At 33.3% G+C, this 20997-nt stretch overlaps 1 protein-coding gene across 4 annotated transcripts in view; it reads right to left on the bottom strand.

Annotated features, from left to right (window-relative positions):
• Positions 1-1617: 1617 nt before the first annotated feature.
• The window catches only part of LOC111631150 (tigger transposable element-derived protein 1-like), a 30365-nt gene continuing 10985 nt past the window's right edge, over positions 1618-20997 (bottom strand). The window contains exons 3-6 of one of the 4 annotated variants that reach the window (XM_023375350.1): positions 17897-18019; positions 15025-15193; positions 13912-14292; positions 1618-4039 (exon numbers count right to left, since the gene is read on the bottom strand). In XM_023375350.1, coding sequence (XP_023231118.1) covers positions 2769-4039; positions 13912-14292; positions 15025-15193; positions 17897-18019 — 1944 coding nt within the window. In that variant the 3' untranslated portion in view covers positions 1618-2768. Of the gene's footprint in view, positions 4040-13911; positions 14293-15024; positions 15194-17896; positions 18020-18227; positions 20181-20997 lie in introns of those variants that run through there. The other 3 variants (XR_002757648.1, XM_023375352.1, XM_023375351.1) reach the window with 3 other exon arrangements.

Here is a 20997-nt window from a genome sequence, read left to right on the forward strand (position 1 = left end):
TTCTCCGTATGTATGTACAATTTTCTAACTTAACAAATAGTTTTATTAACCTGAGAGACAATATTATCCAAGATATTTTGACATTACGATATTTCTTTTTATTTTGTAACATTTTTAAATATCTTTATCAAAATTAAGTGCTTTCCTTACCACGTGATCTATAATTCTGTACTCTGCATTTTCAAAAATTTTACAATTTAATTAATTAAAATTCTATACTGTGTTGCGCATGCAGATAACCCAAACATGTATAATCAACCTAATAGAATCATGACGTGAACAACAAAGACTAGATTGTCTCTGAGAGATGAATTTCGTCTCTCATTTTGACATCATTTGTCTCTGAAAGAAGAGACGAAAGGTAAGTGACCAGAATATGGCCCCAGGTCCCCTGAAAATTTCTTGTGGTTTATCGACCTGTCCAGATTTTATTCCTAGTCCCCAAAGTAGTTGGTTGCTACCTTTACCGCTTGGTCGTCTGCCATATAGAAAGAGTTTATACACCATATCAGAAAAATAAGAATTCAAATCTTTAATTCTAATTTAAAATTATTTTCAACAAACTTCAAAACAAAAATCATAGAGGGAGAAAAATGAAAAAAGTGAAAAAATATAAAAACAGTCACCCCTCTGTATTTGCAGAATCCCCTCACTTGCCCAGATGCTCCAGTCCCTCATATAAAATGACATAGTATTTGCATCATAGTATTATGAATATACTCTTGTATCTTTTAAATTGTCTCTAGATAATACAGCATTTACATTTTAAAAAATACTATATGTGAATTGGTTATTAATGTTTTGTACATTAAACACTTTATACTGTATTGTTTAAACCATTAGGAAATAGCAAAAAGAAAGAAAAGTCTGTACATGTTGGAAACATCACAGGTATATAACTACATGGCACACATCAGCATCAATGAATCATTTTCCTTCTTACAACACTTACAGATTGCTTTTGTGTAATAACTGGAATGATAAATACATAGAATAAAACACAGAATATTTAAAATGCAAGCAAATTCAAATTTTTGAACTTTAAAACTTTCTGAAATTACTTTTTTAAATATTCAAACCATGGGTGGTTGAATATGCAAATGCAGAAACAAAGGACCAATTGTATCTAATTTGATATAAATTCTATTTAATACATAGATATTTATGACAACCACAGTTGTGTGAGAAGTGTTTTTAAAGTGAATAATTGTTAGTGATTGATACAGTAGACCCCCCTCCTATAACACGGTAGATACGTTCCATGTTATATGAATTCCATGTTGTACGAGTCACTTAAATACATGAGCCAATCACAGCCTGCACGTTGCAGTTTAGGGACTAAGGCTGTTTGAAAGGTTTTCTTCCATAAAATTAATCGACTCTAGACTAATTTGACTCAACATTTCCGAAACACATATAGGTAACCCCTGCATAACACAGGAGTTGTTCCAAAAAATTGCCGTGTTCTGTGAATCCATGTTATACGAAACAGAGAATTAGTGTGAAAAGGGGGGTTAGGTTCCAAAAATTAAAAAACATGCTGTTAAATCTTTCTTTAAATCAGATTTATTATTCATTTTTTATGGGTAAAATACTTATTTATTATTTAAGTAAATATCGTACCAGAGGATTATTCATCCTATATGATGATCTCAAAATGAGCATCATCAACTGGTAACAGTTTTTGGGTGCTTTCGTTAATAGCAGTCGCTCTGCATCTCCGCTACAATGGGAGTGCGCTGCTGTTTATAGGCATTTATAAACAACGATGAAAGAAAGATGGCAGCACCCAAACTATCAATAGTGTCGCAATGGAGGAATCTATAATTTTGAAATATAAGCTTTTAGAGGCAAAAAAAGGGTCCCAATTGTAAAATTGAACCATTAAATGGATTATTTGTTAAAAGAGCATTCAAAGTAGTGACGAAAAAAATTAGAATGCTCGCAGAGATATAAAAGAACTTTATTACATTTTATGTTGAACAAGGGTTTTACCCAATTCCCGAACCGTGTCAGAGTGAACATTTGCTATAAAAGCATCGTGTTATACTAGGATGTGTCCCAATTCTCAAACCGTGTTAAAGTGAATCCATGCTATAGAAGTACTGTGTTATATGGGGGTTACCTGTATAATTTTTTGGGAATAATCCATATAAACTATGCTATTAACAAAAATTGTAAAATTACTTACTGAGTGTGCAAACAATGCCATTGCTTAAGCTTGTTTTCATCGTAGAACAACACATTGAACCGCAGGAGCGTGTTTTCTGATCAGTTATTTTTCTGCGATAAATTCGCTGAACTTCGGAGACATCATTAATAAAAATATAATTTTTATGGCCGTTGAATAATAAATGTTTTTTCACAAGAAATGTATAAAAATTTATCAATACATATTTTCTATCTTTCGTTTTATGAACTTATCGTTTTAACAAATGAGCGGCTCACATACAGTTCACTTAGGCATAAACATACACTTATACAAATACATAACAAAGATGCAAAATAAATATTTAATATGTAAGAGTGAAAATATATTTTATTTCTCTTCAAAACAAACAAATATTGAAATTCAAAATGTTTTCTTATTCATTTTGCATTAAATAAAAGCAGTAGTTACACTTTTTATTTTACATTTATTCACTGTCGAAACTATCCATAATTAGGATCCAACGACATCCTCTTTTAAATGTTGGTTGTGCTATTTCATAGCTTAAAGATTCACTTCTTTCTTCTCTATTATATTCATAATTTGAAAGGGTATCTTCTTATGTTTTCAACAATTTATTATTGTTACTTTCTAAACGTTCTTTTAGTTCATGATATGGAGCTAAACATTCTTTCAATTTTCTCTTAAATTTCTCAGAGCGCTTTGTTGATGGATCATTATTCGTAAAATGTTCTTCTAGACTTTTTGCCAATTCTAATCCTTCATTTAACTTTTCTAAATTAAAGTGTTGCTCTGGCTCACAGTAATTTTGTAAAGAGTTTTCTTCTCCACTTGATTTCGACGACTCTGCCAGTTGCATAAGTTGTTCTTTATCTAAGCGTTGGTTACCAGTATTAATTAATTCAATAACATCTTCCTCGTTCATGTCGACGAATCCCTCTCCACCTAAAGTGTGGGAAATATCTATTATGCGATTTACTTCTGTTGTCACGGAAGTTAAACAGTCTTCTCTAATAACAACTTCAGGCCATAATTTTCCCCAACAGGCATTCAGATTAGAACATTTTAGTTCCTTCAGAGATAACAAAATAATTTCAATGCTATTTAAAATTGAAAAATCTTTCCACAAGTCCGTTACTGTGGTAGTGCTTGAATTAAAATCAATATTTTCTAAAATGTGTTCAAATGTGTGCCGTACATACAATGATTTAAATAATCTAATTATTCCCTGGTCTTTTGGTCGTAGGATTGATGTCGTATCAGGAGGTAAAAATATTAATTTAACAGCCGGATGATTTAAATCTTCTGTGTATCTTGGCGCATTATCGACCAGTAACAAAGCCTTGAAACTGATATTTTTTCTTTTTAAGTAATCTTCCACTTCCGGCACAAAGCAATTGTAAAACCAATCGCGAAATAAAACACCTGTTACACATGCATTTCTATTTGCTCGCCAGAAAACAGGAAGAGTTGATTTGTCAACCCCTTTCATTGCTTGTGGATTTAATGATCGGTTAATTAACATGGGCTTTATAACGTTATCTCCAGATGCATTTGAACATAAAAGTAAAGTGATATTATCCTCGGAAACCCTAAATCCTGAAGCAGACTTTTCATTTTTCGAGATGTAAGTGCGTCCGGGCATTTTCTTCCAATATAATGCGGTTTCGGTGGCATTATATACCTGATCTGCAGTGTAATTTCCATCTTCTACAATTTTGGGAAAATACTCTTGGAATCTCTGGGCTGCTTCTATGTCGACTGATGCACTTTCTCCCACAATTTTGACATTGCGCAAGGAAAATCGATTCATAAATCTGTTAAACCACCCTTTACTGGCTTTAAATTCGTGTTGATGTAATTCATTAANTGTTACATTGGTAGTTTTACTCGCATAAGGTTTATTATAATATTTATATTTTGTAGTACTGAAGAGGGTTCTTTAATAGGACCGAAATGCATATACAGTGATTAAATAAAGAGAAGTAATTAGCTATCTGCTGTGTGATGGTCTACCGCTAAACCGAAAATTTATATATTTTTCGTGCGGATTTACAGAGACTTTATAATATTTAACAATATTACTATTATTATTATTATCATTAATCAATGTCAAAATATTTATTTTTATATTAATTTTAATTTTTACAAAAGACACAAAAAACTTTGCCAGATCGACTATTTAGTGCACGTGTAAACAGAAAAGTCATACAAAATAAAACAAGAGAGAACAGAGAGAAACCACATTTCGTTGCCATATTGATTACATCTTGTCTAAACCCAACAAAATAAACTACATGCTGCTAAAATGTGATAGGTGCACCTGGGGACTAAATAATAAAGCTTATAAAACTCTATATAATGGGGCAATACAACCAATGCTATTTTACACAGCCTCTGGCTGTGGTCATGTAACTAGTAAAAGTTCAGTAGCAAGTAAATTACACTCTCTTCAAAGCCAGTTTGCCACCAAAATTTCAAAGTACTGCAGAACTGTTTTTACTAATGCCTCTCTGATACTAATAGAGTTCTTTCTTTTACCACTATGTATTATAGAAAAGGTTCTAAACTACATCAGAACTACAAACGTCAAGACTCAACAACGGTCTTTACTACTATCTACGGCTGTTCATATGCTACCACATTGCAATTACCCTACTATCTCTGATCATCATTCTGTAAACAAGATTATTTGGTGTCATCTGCTTCCTCAGTGGATAATCTTGCAGTCATCAATATCTACACAGATGGGTCCAAAAGCTCCCTTCTTGTCTGCTCAAGTATCTCTATCTTCCTCCAAACTTACATATTTTTGGCAAAATATGTTAGAAGGTACAGATACATCCCGTATACCTCCATCTATCAAGCTGAACAAGATGCTGACTACCAAGCTGTTCAGTGGGCCACTTCACTACCAAACAAAACTCTGTCTATCAACATTTATAGTGATTCTGTCTGTCCTGAAAGCTCTATTAAATCCCAATTGCAATAGCAATAAAATCACATATATCCAGCACCATATTAAAAATCTTGTAAATAAGATAATTTTTGTATTTGTTCCTGGCCATACTGGCGTACTAGGAAATGAAAACGCCAACACTGAGGCTAAGTCAGCTGCAAAGGAAACTGACTTGGACTACACTCACATCACTCTCTCACGTAGCAGCCTTAAAATTATATCCATGACAACGCTATGCGAAAGTGGAATCAGTAAAAGTAGTTGAGCAGTAAAACTTGTAGAATAACACGACTTTATTTTCCTAGAGTTGAATGTAGGTTCTCATCACTACTTAGCGATTTAACGTCTGCTACTGCTCAATTACTTACTGAGCATTGTAATTTTAGAAGCTGCCAGGCGACATATAACCGGGCAGAAACTGCTTCTTGCTTTTGCTCTACAGAAAACCTAGACACCATCGACCACGTGATTTATCATTGTCCAATTTACAATCAACATACACTTATTCTGAAATTAGAAATCTTTATGCTTGGTTTCAAGTGGCCATGTCCACTCAATAAGCTTGTTCAGAAGCCACTGTTTGATGCTTTTTACAATTATGTTCAAAAAATATGGAAGAAAAGACTATTTATAATTTCTAGTTTTACATTTTAGTTCACTAAAAGCTGAATACTAATTTTATGTTTACTTTGTATCGTGTATTTTGGTTTATGTATTCTTAGTGTTAAACATCCATAGGAGAGGTGCACTTACTCTAATAAAAACACAAGAGAAAGAAACCACCACACGGACTTTCTCCCATGACAAAAAATGTGTAGAGCGTGAATATGCTAGTGTATTACTCTATCACGTCAGACGAGACAACGAGCGTTCTTAATAGAAACCGCCAAATTGAAGCCAAATTCAAAACGCCACCACTCGACAAGATCAAAATATAAAAATAAGAATATTACGTAAGACGAGATCTATTACCCCCTACCCCTGAGTAAGAAATTGTAAGAAATCCTTGACCCCCACCCACCCCAAAATACCTTACGTAATTTATGGACGGCCCCTTACCATCTTCTGGTAGTAGCATGATTCCACGTTCATAAACGTTTTTATCTTTGCTTGCATAAAACTGATCCAAGCAATTGTTGACATCCTCATTTGAAGTATACGTTTTACAGTTTAAAAAATTTTGTAAAGACCAGAACAAATAACTCTGAGGGTGCCAGATCTGGCAAATATGGTGGATATGATAGCACATCCCATCTAAGCTGCAACAGTTTCTGACGAGTTACCAAATTTGTATGAGATTTGGCATTATCACGGTGAAACACTACACCTTTTTTGTTCATCAATTCTGGCTTTTCCTGTTTGATGGTATCACTCAATTTGTTTATTTGACTGCAGTACACTTTTGAATCAATTGTTGAATTGTTTGATAGAAGCTAAAAAAAAAAATTCCTTAAAATACGACCAAAGAGAGCATCTCTTTCTTTAACCTATCCGATGTTCAAAGTTTTCTCTGTTGCATGTGACGTCATGTTAAATTTTCGTCAATGTTAAGCCTAATGGAAATTACACGTTTTTGAAAAGAATAATTGTGGCTATTGTATCATCCAAAATTATTATTTTTTGATTTTGCACAAACAAAATTGATATGTTAATAAATGTAATAACCAAAAAAATTATATTTCAAACGTTAGTTTTAATATAAAAATATAACAACTAGCGACATCTAGTTTCAAAAACGTTCCAATGCTGAAACGAGATATCTTGGGTCCACGGGTCAAGGTCATAAGGTCACAACCTGAGATATGTCGGGAATAACAGGGAATATGTTAAGAACATGTGGAACCCATATATCAAGCTTTGAAACAAAACCAAGTCAGTTCAAGTGATCATAAATGGTTCAATTTGACAAATTTAATCTCAGTGATTTCACGTGTTGTTATTTGGTGGTTTGCTTCAACCAATACCTTTATTTTGTTTTCATCAGTTTCGACTGGCCTTCCAGAACGTGGTTCATTTTTAATATCAAAATTGCCAGAATGAAATTTTGTAAACCAGTTTTGGCACTGTCTTTCTGTCAACACGTCACACAATTTTTTTCTTGCTTGAACAGCATTTTAATTTTTTGGTAATAAAAAAGCAAAATAAGCCAAAAATGCTGCTTTCGATTTTCCATATTTGATAGGGAAGAAAAAAAAACAATTGGACAATTGTACAGAATCATACAAAATCTTTTACAAATAAGCCTTAAAATGTCAGCTGTCATAATGAAAGTATGGTTTAAAATGAAATTGGCTGGTAAAAATACAACTAATTCCTCTAATGGTAAAAAATTGGAATTACTTTCCAAACAACCCAATACATTAAAACATTGGAAAATCATCCACACTACACATTTGCCCATTACAATTTCTCAATATATGCACCTCACATTACATGACATATCCAACCAATATTCAAATTCTTCCTATGCTCACTACACATCCCCTTTCCTTTCTCACCCCCACCCCATCTTCCTCCCTTTTTCTATAACACAGGTTGTACCAAAGAGTGATACCTGTCTTACTACCACTACTACTACTACTACGCTCACTACAGCATATCCATCATCACTCCTTCCACAACAACCACAATTCTACAATTTCAGCTGAATTCTGCAGATTACTCATGTTGCATAACAACAAATGATTCAGACTTTGAACTGCAGAACACAAAATGCCTTTTATATCAAAAAGTTGTCATTTTCAGTTACACCACCTTCCCTTGTAGGAAAGTGGTGTACAAGTTGTAGATGACAAAACATTTGAATACTTGGACACTTGACTTGATGACTTGGACATCAAGACTTGGACAGTTATTCTATTGATTGGTGGATGTTGCATACTTCACAGATGATAATTAACATAATTAATGTAATTTAAAACAGTAGCATTAAATTTTGGAAGACCCTGCATATTAGAATGTTATTCTAATTACAGAAAGATGAACTCTTTTTAAAAAATAAAAATTATTCTAATGATGTCATTGTGTTATAAACTTTTCACTCATTTTTTATTTATTTATTTGATACTTTAATATGTATCAATTAATTTTAGCATACATTAATGTTTTGAAACAATCTATAAATTTAAGAGATTAGTATAAGTTTTAAACTGATTTTCCAATTTAAAGAAACAATTTTAATTATTTAATAATACATAAACAAATATAAAAAGTTATATGTATATATTTGTTATAAAAAAAAAATGGGAATTTATATTAATATTTTTTCATTATTCTCTCTTCTATCCTGTAGACACAAACAAGTCCATTTTAATCATACTGACTGTAAGTTTAACTGAGCCTACAATGGGGCAGTAGGGTGTTGAGGGGCAGAACCAGACATTTTCAGAATAGATAATCTGTGAAAAATTATTGGTGAGTTGCTTGCCCTAATGCAACAGCCACACCAACAGGCCAATACCTTATTCACGTTGGTCATCTGTGAATTTATATTAACAGTTTTTTTTATTGTAAACATCATTCATTTTGACAAGAATATCAATTACGCAAGTACATAGAATAATACACTTCAGTGATTTGACAATTTCAAAATGTCCATCAGTACATTTCAATTTTGCACTAGTGACTATCATATACAGTCGACCTCTCTACAACACTGTTGATTATTCCATTTTATATGAATTCCATGTTGTACATGTGAGAATACGGACGCTATTTTTTATTTTCACACTAACTGCGTAGTAAGCGAGAGTGACTTTTGTCATCTGAAGAGGGACCACCCCCCTCCAGGGGATCGCTTGCTTATGAGATAACTGCGTCGTTTAAATAAATATCCAATAGGCTGCAGAAAAACGTATGACAATGCAGAGAGGTTAGTCATCAAGGTCATCGACGAGGGACCACGATGTCCCGTGACCCCCCCCATAAGTCCGAGCGACCCAGCGACAAATGACCAAATAAGGTAATGAATTTTTCTACGAGGGAAAGACGTCAACGAGATCCCAGATTTTTCCCATGCTAAAGGGTATAAAAGGGGAACGATCTGACACCTCGACAGGGATCGTCGGGGAAGAGACAACGAAGTGGACTCTTCCAACCCTCTCAGGATCTATGAAGCTCGTAATCACCGCTCCAGACAAGGTAAAAAGACTTTGAATATTTTCTATTCTCTCCATATACGCTGGAATTACTCCTCGGAGAGGTTAACAGAAGAACCCTCCGAGCGAACTCCACCAGGAAGAATTCTACACATTAGGAGCGACGGAGCATACGCTGTAACCGGACTTAGCCGAACAGCCTGAGAAGGACATCGCTCCACATAGCCTTCAAAGAGCACCTCGAATTTAGAAGACGACGATCACACAGCATTTTTTCTACGCCCTATAACAGTGGTTCCCAACCTTTTCTAGGATGTGGAACATTTTTGTGAGCAATTTTCTTTAGCAGAACACTTACTTAAGTTAATATGAAATAAATAAGCTTGTCATCAGTTATTTTATTACAATTGAGCAGTTATAATTCAAAATCTCTACTCGTATTATTAACGTCAATTTTAGGACAGAAAAAAAATATACCTAAATAACTTTAATGGGAAACTTGTGACTGATGTATTTTGCATATTTCTTCTATGTTGGGACATGTACAAGACAATGTCACCCTTATTTCTTCCTCTAAATTTGTCAGTCTTTCCTTTCTTTCAGATTTTGTATTGGTTAATGTGGAAAACCCAAGTTCACATAAATATGAAATTGAGAAAATTAGTAAAACTTTTATGGCTTTTTTTGATATCAGTGGATATTCCTGATGAATTCTGGATATCTTGGACCGATATCCAGAATTCATCAAGATTCGTTTCAACGTGTTTGATTTTCAAGGAGCAGTCTGATGACAAGGATATAAGCTCTTCTTTCTCTGAGACATTAAATTCAGAATTATTATATAATTCTTTTGAAATAAATAGATTCCTAATCTAGTAATATTTGTTTGTGTCGAGAAAAGGAAAATATTTTCTTACGTTGTTTTCTAATATTGCTAAATGTTCTGATATCAAGGAAACAATATTGGTATTATTATGTACGGAAGGAAACATACTGAGATTATTTTCTTCTACTCTTTTTTACCAAAGAATGATCTTGTGAAAAGCTGACAGTTTGTCCTTTGATGTTAAGATGTTTTCCTGTATACCTTGCATGGTAGTATTCACAATGTTCAAATAATTAAATATGTCCTTTAAATATCCAAGTTTGGCACGCCACATATCATTTTTCAGATTTTCTGAAAAGCAAATATTTTCTTGTTCCAAGAAAACTATCAATTCTTTTTTCAGTTCCAGTACACAAAAAAGCATTTTTCCTCAAGAAAGCCACCTGATTTCTGTATGAAAAATTAATCCTTCATATTTTGCTTACATCATTGCACACAGTAGTTTAAAAATTTGGGATTTCAACAGTCTCGCCTTTATGTAATTTGCCATATTAACAACACTAGTAAAAACATCTTTTAATTCTGCAGGTAATGTTTTTGCAATAAGCAATTCCCTAAGTAAGAAGCAGTGATTTATATAAATCTCACTGTTTCGTTGCTTTGCAAATATCACAAATCCCTTGACTGAGCCTGTCACTGATGAAGCTCCATCAGTGAAGATTTCCACGCATTGTTCCCAGTTCAAATTCAAACGTTCAAAGTAAGAACTGATAGCATTATAAATGACTTCTCCATTTGTTCTTTCTAGTAACTCTCTGCAACACAAAATTTCATTGACTATTCTGTTTTCTTTAACAAATCGAATGTATCCAAGTAAAATAGTAAAATGGCTTTTCCACTAGTATCTGTTGATTTGTCAATTTGAACAGCGAAAGATGTATTGTGAAGTTTACTTGCAAATCGAATACGATTGTACACTTTCCAATTTCCGACTAAATCTGCGAAACACTTGAGAGATGCTTATGGAACACCGGTTGGGAACCACTGCCCTATAATATGAGAGCATTTCCTACAAGGTAAATCCTTGCCATAATTCTCTCTCTCTCCAACGTGAGGTCTCTCTCGATCATTTGAGTTAGGTTAGGTTAAAATATAGCATATCTATTTATATCTTGATACGCGTGTGTTGTATTTATTATCTTTATGTATATTTTCTTCTATGTTTATTAAATGTGTTGTCTATTTAAACCCATGTAGTCTTTTGGACACCTGATCACGACTTCCAACTCCTCCCCACTCATATCTTTACTCCTCCTATAGCCATTCTCTGACAGCAAAGCCGGTAAGTGGGGAGAAGCTCTCTCTCTACTCCCTCGGTTGCGCACATACAAGTCACTTAGATTTTACAAATACGTGTGTTGGGCTGTGAACGGCTCACGTATTTGTGAAATCTAAGTGACTTGTACAACATGGAATTCATATAACACTGAATTCAACAGTGTTATAGGGGGGTTGACTGGTATAGAGTAATTTGAAATGAAAAGTATAGTGTATTGGAATATTTTTGTTTATATAAATATAAAATATTGATGATAATTTTGTTGAATAATAAAACTAAATTATTTTCAATATATAATCTGTTATAAATGAATGTGGTGTAATTCCATTTATTCATACATTGACATATTTAAGGGCTTTGCATCTGAATCAACTGAAAAATATTGACATATGTTAATAAATAAAAACTTACAGTAGACCCCGCCTATAACACAGTAGATGTGTTCCTTGTTATACAAATTCTGCGTTGAATGAGTCATTTAGATTTTACAAATACATGAGCCGTTTTCAGCATGGCACTTGTGCAGTTTAGGAGGTTTGAAAGGTTTTCTTCCATAAAATTAATTGATTCTAGACTAATTTGACTTGAACATTTCCAAAACACATAATTTTTGGGAATAATCCATATAAACTATACTATAAACAAAAAATTGTAGGAACACTTACCGAGTGCGCGCCGTTCAACAATGCCATTGATTAAGCTTGTTTTCATCACGGAGCGAGTGGCTCATCGAGTGCCAATGTGTGTTTTCTGATCAGTTATTTTTCTGAGAAAAATTCGCTGAACTTTGGAGACACCATTAATAAAAATATAATTTTTATGGCCGTTGAATAATAAATGTTTTTTTCACAAGAAATGTATAAAAATTTACCAATACATATTTTCTATCTTTCCTTTTATGAACTTATCGTTTTGGCAAATGAGCGGCTCACATACAGTTTACTTATGCATAAACATACACTTATACAAATACATAACAAAGATGCAAAATAATTATTTAATATGTAAGAGTGAAAATATATTTTATTTCTCTTCAAAACAAACAAATATTGAAATTAAAAATGTTTTCTTATTCATTTTGCATTAAATAAAAGCAGTAGTTACACTTTTTATTTTACATTTATTCACTGTCGAAGCTATCCATAATTAGGATCCAACGACATCCTCTTTTAAATGTTGGTTGTGCTATTTCATAGCTTAAAGATTCACTTCTTTCTTCTCTATTATTTTCATAATTTGAAAGGGTATCTTCTTATGTTTTCAACAATTTATTATTGTTACTTTCTAAACATTCTTTTAGTTCATGATATGGAGCTAAACATTCTTTCAATTTTTTCTTAAATTCCTCAGAGCGCTTTGTTGATGGATCATTATTCGTAAAAAGTTCTTCTAGATTTTTTGCCAATTCTAATCCTTCATTTAACTTTTCTAAATTAAAGTGTTGCTCTGGCTCACAGAAAATTTGTAATGAGTTTTCTTCACCACTTGATTTCGACAACTCTGCCAGCAGCATAAGTTCTTCTTCATCTAAGTGTTGGTTAGTATTAATTAACTCAATAACATCTTCCTCGTTCATGTCGACAAATCCCTCTCCACCTAAAGTGTGGGCAATATTTATTATGCGATTTATTTCTGTTGTCACAGAAGTTAAACAGTCTTCTCTAATAACAACTTCAGGCCATAATTTTCCCCAACAGGCATTCAGATTCGAACATTTTAGTTCCTTCAGAGATAACAAAATAATTTCAATGCTATTTAAAATTGAAAAATCTTTCCACAAGTCCATTACTGTGGTAGTGCTTGAATTAAAATCAATATTTTCTAAAATGTGTTCAAATGTGTGCCGTACATACAATGATTTAAATAATCTAATTATTCCCTGGTCTTTTGGTCGTAGGATTGATGTCGTATCGGGAGGTAAAAATATTAATTTAACAGCCGGATGATTTAAATCTTCTGTGTGTCCTGGCGCATTATCGACCAGTAACAAAGCCTTGAAACTGATATTTTTTCTTTTTGAGTAATCTTCCACTTCCGGCACAAAGCAATTGTAAAACCAATCGCGAAATAAAACACCTGTTACAAATGCATTTCTATTTGATCGCCAGAAAACAGGAAGAACTGATTTGTCAACCCCTTTCATTGCTTCTGGGTTTAATGATCGGTTAATTAACATGGGCTTTATAACGTTATTTCCAGATGCGTTTGAACATAAAAGTAAAGTGATACTATCCTCGGAAACCCTAAATCCTGAAGCAGACTTTTCATTTTTCGAGATGTAAGTGCGTCTGGGCATTTTCTTCCAATATAATGCGGTTTCGGTGGCATTATATACCTGATCTGCAGTGTAATTTCTATCTTCTACAATTTTGGGAAAATACTCTTGGAATCTCTGGGCTGCTTCTATGTCAACTGATGCTCTTTCTCTCAGAATTTTGACATTGCGCAAGGAAAATCGATTCATAAATCTGTTAAACCACCCTTTACTGGCTTTAAATTCGTGTTGACATGATTCATTAAAAGAAACGCATTCAAGCGCTCTTACACGCCGGTAAATCTTTATTGCCTTTTCCTGTATCACATTGGTATTCAAAGGAAAATTCCTTGAAAAGCAATCTTCTATCCATAACATCAAATACTTTTCCATTTTAGGAATTAAAGTGTCCTTTATACGAGCAGTTTTATTCAAACTTACTAATGATCCAGAGGAAATTCTAGCCCTTATTTTGGTTTCATTTCTTCTTATTGCTCGAATTGTTGCCGCCTGTAACTTTAAATCTTTAGCAATGACTATTGTTTTCTCACCAGATTTTAACCGATCCAATATTTTAAGTTTGTCTTCAAGGGATATATATCTTCTGCTCTTCTTAGAATTCTTCTTCATGGCAGGGATCGTGATAACTAAAGACAAAATTGTAGATAATGTAAAAATTATAAAATTACAGTGTTAGTGTTACCTAATTTATGTTCTGTACATACTGTACAGATGATAGTAAACTCAACTTTTTCGCCTAAACTGTCCATATATACGCATGCCGCTGCTCATCCACTATTGGTGCAGATTCGACCAATCCTGTTGAGACACAAGTTGGCCATGATAATCTGTCTCATTCTTTTACCGTGTTATACGAGCCTCTTTTAACGTGTTATACAAACATGATCACAATTTTTCTGCCATGTTATACGAATCCGTATTATATGAAATCATGTTATAGGGGGATCTACTGTATTTTTTTCCAAAAATGGACATACCACTTACACCAAACTCTTGCTAACATGACCATTTGTTGCATAGAAGAGTACCACATTAGCAGGAGTGCCAGGTTGCTGGGATTATATAGGACTAAAAGCAAAAGAATGACATTGCCCATTGCCTTTCAGTACAGATTCTTTTTAGAGGCAAATGGGAAAATAAAATGGCAATCTGATATTCAACACTGTTCACAGAAACAAATCTCAGTAAACAGGGCATATTTTCATGAAACACAAGCATGCAGGTGATCACACTGGTGGTGTGTATATGCCAAATAATTCAGAGGTCAGATTAGCAAGATTGCATGGTATCTCCATTCAATGGGATTCAATAGCTACAGAAAATAATTTTTTATAATAGGTGAAATAATTTATAGATACCTTTACTGTGTTCAGTTTTCACTTGATCACATTTCAATTCTGAGAGATTTTCTGAAGAATCATCAGTTATCATCAATTCTGAGAGATTTTCTGAAGAATCATCAGAATGTGTAGTTTTTCTATTGAATCTGTTATTACCATCTTCAGAGATAATATCGGTTCTTTGTAACTGCACAAAATAAAGGAAAAATATGATTATGAAATATTACACTGCATTGCTTATGACAGTTTAACTCAATTGTAAAAATAAGTATAATTAGTAAAATAATTTAGTTTCTTTTTTCTTGAATTTTATCTTAAAATAGTAGGATTATCTTTGTGTGAGAACCTCAGCTAGTATTTTGTTAATTTAGGACATTTAATTGTTTCATGTTCATTCAAAGAAAAAAGTAAGCCCTGGATCCTTGCTGTTCCATACTAGAAGACCATTGGTTTCGGGATTTATTTGTGATGAACTCCAACAAATAAGACTATTTAAGTACCAAACCAAGAATGAATACGTCATGAATTTACATCAGCTCCCCGAACCCTCTACCTGCACTTTGTTCTCATACAATAACTTCACAGACTCTCAGAGATTGCCAGAAATCAAAATGATATAGGTATTTATTGCCATATGCTTAATTATAACTGCTCTCTCTCAAGGATAGGCATGTAAAATTGCTTTAAACTCACTATTTGTTTTACATGTATTTAAGATAAGATTGAGTGAAATAAATGTTTGTTGTTTAATTGCTAACCAGTTTACAGTGCATTACTTCTGTGTTCTCCATCTCTCAACTTCCTCCTCTGTCCCTTACCTGTAAGAAGCTGTCACTAAATTACGTCCACATTTTTAATGAACTTTTTATATCCCTTCCCCATTGTCCCAGTTTGTCCAAGTTGCTGTAACACCTCCCTTCTTTGGATATCCAACAAAAGTTAATCCCCTCAAAACCTGTATTATTTTATGAATAATGTGCATAAACTGTATAATATTTAACGAAATAAAATGGATGTCCACTGAAGTTCAATCCTCCCTTGTATGACTTGTCATAACCCCCTTCCAATGTGGCCATCATTTATGGACAGCCCTAAGTTTCCTAATATGCAACTGCTCATGTATTTATCGAAAGTTTCCTGTAAGCCAGAAGTAACAAGTAGTGGCAGACCTAACCTGAGGGGCAATGTTGACCTTTCACATTTGCACTAGTAATTTATAAACATAAAATCAGAAATAAATAGTAGATAAGTTAGTATTGAATTGTATTGTACAGATGGCTGCTTGGATAACCAACAACATTCAATAATTAAATAATAACTTTACATATAAAGGTTTGACATTGGTTATAGAAGTTGAAATCAGTTTCTGGTAATAACAATACAAAGATTAAGCATTGGGCAAGCTAAATTTGTATATTAAAACAAACTGCACATTAAGAAGAATAGAATTATTCTAATTATGTAAATCATAATAGTAATAACTTAATTAAATAAACAAATAAATTGAAAAAAATTTTCTCAATGCTTTCATTTAACTTAACAATACTCAATTATTTAAAATTCATTATTTGATATTAAATATGTTTCAAAAGGTAAGGTCAATAGATTAAGAGGAAATATTTTAACAATATTTTTTCTGAGTTTTAAAAAAGTAAAGATTTTCCTCTAGATTTCACACCACTGGTCTTTTTTCTTTGAGTTTCTATAACTGAGTTTGAGTTAAGTATAAATTCTTTGTTTTATATCATTGATATAAAAAACAACTCATACAAGGAATTCAAACCAAAAAGCAATAAAACTTTCTAAACATTATTTACTCTATACAAACTCCTATTTCCCTCTAGGTGCATTGCTTGATAAAGCAGCTTTAATACAGCTGGATAAGCAAAATAATGACAGATTGTTTTGTGAAAATCCAAATATACAATTAATTTATTTTTCTAAAATCTAAAACTCTGTGTAATATTTCGTTGTTAAATTATGCACTTTTCCACCTTTTGAGGGAAATTTGGGAGAACAAGGAAGTAAAACTTCCTTTCACAGCCGTTTACTTCCTAAGAAAATTACTATCGCATTAGATGACTAAACTCCTAATTAACTCGACTCATCGTCAGATGACCACAATCTGAACTCTACATTAAAGAAAATTTCTGAATTTAAGGGTTTTATGTGCTTCATTCAAAATGAATTCGGTTGTTCCAGCCAGTTCTTCAGAACTTTTGTCTGTGCCTAGTCTCCTTCGACTTCCGCACCTCATTCGAATCATCAAAGAAAGCAAAATCAGCGATTATATTTAGAGGTATTATGTCAAACTTTATGGAAACTCTCTCTTGTGAAGATTAGAGAATTTAGGAGTCGTTTATCTCTTAGTTATTATAAACTCTTGTATTTTATTTTAGTTATCTTTATTAAATTTTGTTATTTGTTTAGTAAAATGTTCTCGATGTCAGTTCAATGGAAATTGGACGCCTATCGACTGATCCACAATCTCGCCACTCACAAGAAATCGAGCACTCCTTTTTGAACAAATGAATTTTAATATTGTGAGTTAGAATGCGAATATAACTATCCTAACTGGTGTCAGGTCCTGATGTCAGCAGGGCTCTCACAATCCAATAACAAACTCTAACTTATAGCCATCCAGTGATAAAGTGAGCAGTTCTTACCAAATCATTGCTGATTAAGTGTCAATAGAATATACATATTGATCCCAGCTTCTCACAGTTTTATTGTGTCACTGGCTGGCTTATCCAGCTGTATTAAAGCTCCTTTACCACAAAAAAGCATCCTCGTCTACTCAATGCATTATTTATGCTACATAAACTCCTCTATTACCTCCTGGTCTATTTACCCTGATCTTTTGAAATACCTCATATAAAAACACATTTACATTATCAAAATCCACATGTTTTGAAGAAATTTCAGTTCCATTTTCTTTTAAATCTAACTGATTTAATTCAGTATTCTCTACAGAATCAGCATGCCCATGAGGTTTAGTTTTGATATTCTGAACCTGTGAAATGTTTAAAAAAATTTGAAAAATTCACAAAATATATTAAAAACTAAAAGTTTATAATATAAATAAATAAGTTAAAACAGATTTCCAGAATAATAATAAATTTTTTACAGTATTATGTAATTTGTAAGATAATGTATAAATGCGATATTTTCAAGCTATTTGATGAAAATTAAATTTTTAAATACGGTGGTGCCTCATACTTTGAATTTCATTTGTTTCGGGAGATCATCTGAATTCTGAATTGCCCTCTGTGTTGAACTCTGAATTGAATCTTAACACAATTAAATGCCCTAAATAATGAATTAAAACATGAAAACAATGAATAAAATATGTAAATACTGTATAATAAAATGAAAATTACATTTACAATACCTTAGTGAGTTGTTATGATGTCCAATGTGGCTGGTGGAGAGGATGTGAAAGGTTAATTGTTGGAAGAGGAGTCAGTTTCCATAAACACACCAAATAATTGTTCTTCTGGTGTTTTCTCACTCTTCAGCCTCTTAGTTTTACTGGTTGAGGGATTTGGTTTGCTTTCCCAGTTTTCTTTAGAGAAGAACCTTTCCAATGCAGTTTGGTGTTGACGACTTTTCTGGATGTTCCTAAAGTAGGCCATTACTTTGTCATCAAAGAAGTCAATGCTCCTATTCACTGCTGCTATGTTAGGGTGCCATTTTTCAACAATGGTCCGCATTCTAGCCCAAAGAGAGCACAGTTCCTTAATTTCAGTGCTGGAAATGCTGTTCTCAGCTTCCTCTTCCTCATTTGAATAAATTTCCTCTGCCATTTCTTCTATGGTTAGTTTGGTCTTGTGATCATCCACTAACTCCTCCACATCATCTTCACTTACCTCCAAACCCATGGACTTTCCCAGACACACAATTTCATATACCACAGACACTGGTTCAAAGTCTTCAAAGTTTCTGGCTGAAATACAATCTGGCCAGAGTTTCTTCCAAGCAGAGTTCATTGTCCTGAGAGAAACTTCCTTCCATGCTTTATTGATATTTTGTAAGCAATGAAGGATATTGTAATGATTCTTCCAAAAATCTCTAAGAGTAAGTTCTGTCTCATTGATCACCTCAAAGCACATCTGAAACACAGCCTTTATATATAGTTTCTTAAAATTTGAGATGACTTGGTCCATGGGTTGGAAGAGAGAAGTGGTATTGGTGGGCAAGAACATTATCTTGATAAAGCTAAATTTACCCACCAAATCTTCCTGTAAGCCTAAAGGATGAGCAGGAACGTCATCCAGCACTAGAAGAGCCTTCAGTGGTAGATTCTTTTTGGTAAGATAAGCTTTCACGCAAGGTGCAAACTCTTCATGAATCCACTCAGTAAAAAACTGCCAGGTAACCCATGCTGACATGTTTGCCCTCCACATAACATTAAGCCTACTCTTTGTTATATTATTCTTTTTAAATACACATGGATTGTCAGAATGATACACAAGCAAAGGCTTTATCTTACAGTCCCCACTAGCATTACCACAAATTAGCAGAGAAAGCCTATCTTTCATAGGCTTATATCCTGGTATAGCCTTCTCTTCTTTTGTAATGTAGCCCTTCCCAGGCAGTCTCTTCCAGAAGAGGTTTGTTTTATCACAATTGAAAACTTGCTGAGGCACAAATCCCTGCTTATCCACATACTGCTTAAAACTTTTTACAAACTTTTCATCTTCTCCCACATTAGCAATCTCCTCATGCATCACAACACCATGGATTCCAGATCTTTTCCTAAATTTATTGAACCACCCTCTACTCCCCTTAAACTCTTCACTTTCAACACTGGTTCCAGGTGTGCGTTTCTTAATGTCATTATGCAGCTGCTTAGCTTTCTCACAAATAATCCTCACAGATATGATATCACCAGCCGATTGCTTCTCATTTATCCATACAAGGAGGCGTTTTTCCATCTCCTCAATAATATGTGATCTCTTGGAGGTTAATGTCGTCACACCTTTAGCCACATTTGCCGCTTTTATTGCATCCTTGTTCTTAAGAATGGTGCAAACTGTTGACTTCGGCATCTTGAACATAGCTGCTAGATCCTTCACACGTATACCACTTTCATGTTTTGCAATAAGTTCTTTCTTCATTTCAATTGTTGATACTACAATCTTTCTTTTAGGCTTCATTGTTTCCACATTCTTCTTGGATACCATGGTTAATAAATAAACAAGCATTATATATACATATACATATATATACACACATACACAGAAAATGTTTGGTTATACACACCAAATGAGCATAACACATTTTCTCACATTCCATAAGAAATGCTTTAACAGTGAGAGTAAGAGACAACTTGGGCACACAACAGATGGCATTATGCAGTGTGTGCATTTTTCACTGAACATGCAGTTTGAATGCAGAAGCATCGCTTGATTTCTGAATCAAATTTCTCTTGAATTTAGCATTCAAACTCAGGAACATTGTAAGTATGAGGCACCAAAATATTTTATTTTAAACTATATTTGGACTTATGTCTTTGTTCTTTAACTTGATGTAGGTTACCTTGTTCTTGTTTATTTTACATTGAAAAGCATCATTCTCAAACATTTTTGACTAAAGAACAAAGGAAAAATTGTTAAGGGGAACCCAGATATAAAAAGATTTACAATACAAGGATATAAAAAAGGAACTGCACGAGAGCAAAACATGATTTGTTCTTATATATGTGTGTGGGTGAATCAGATTTGTGTCACTCTGACTAGGATGAGAAATCATATACAAAGAAACCATCAGAAAGATGTCTCTCATATAAGATCAGCATGAAAGAGAGGAAAGATCTCAAGAAAAACTAATACAAAACCAAATGCTAAAGATCGAAAACAACCACTGAAGTATGCGAGTTCATGTCATTCTAGGTATTTAGTTATCCAGGCTGAATAAGTCAGTACCAATTCAACTGTATTGTTGGTAATTATAGACTACTATTTGTTTTTTGTATGCAAAATGTGAAGT

This window comes from Centruroides sculpturatus, unplaced genomic scaffold, assembly GCF_000671375.1.
Source record: "Centruroides sculpturatus isolate CEXI.00-Female unplaced genomic scaffold, Cexi_2.0 scaffold641, whole genome shotgun sequence".
NCBI classification, from domain to species: Eukaryota; Metazoa; Arthropoda; class Arachnida; order Scorpiones; family Buthidae; genus Centruroides; species Centruroides sculpturatus.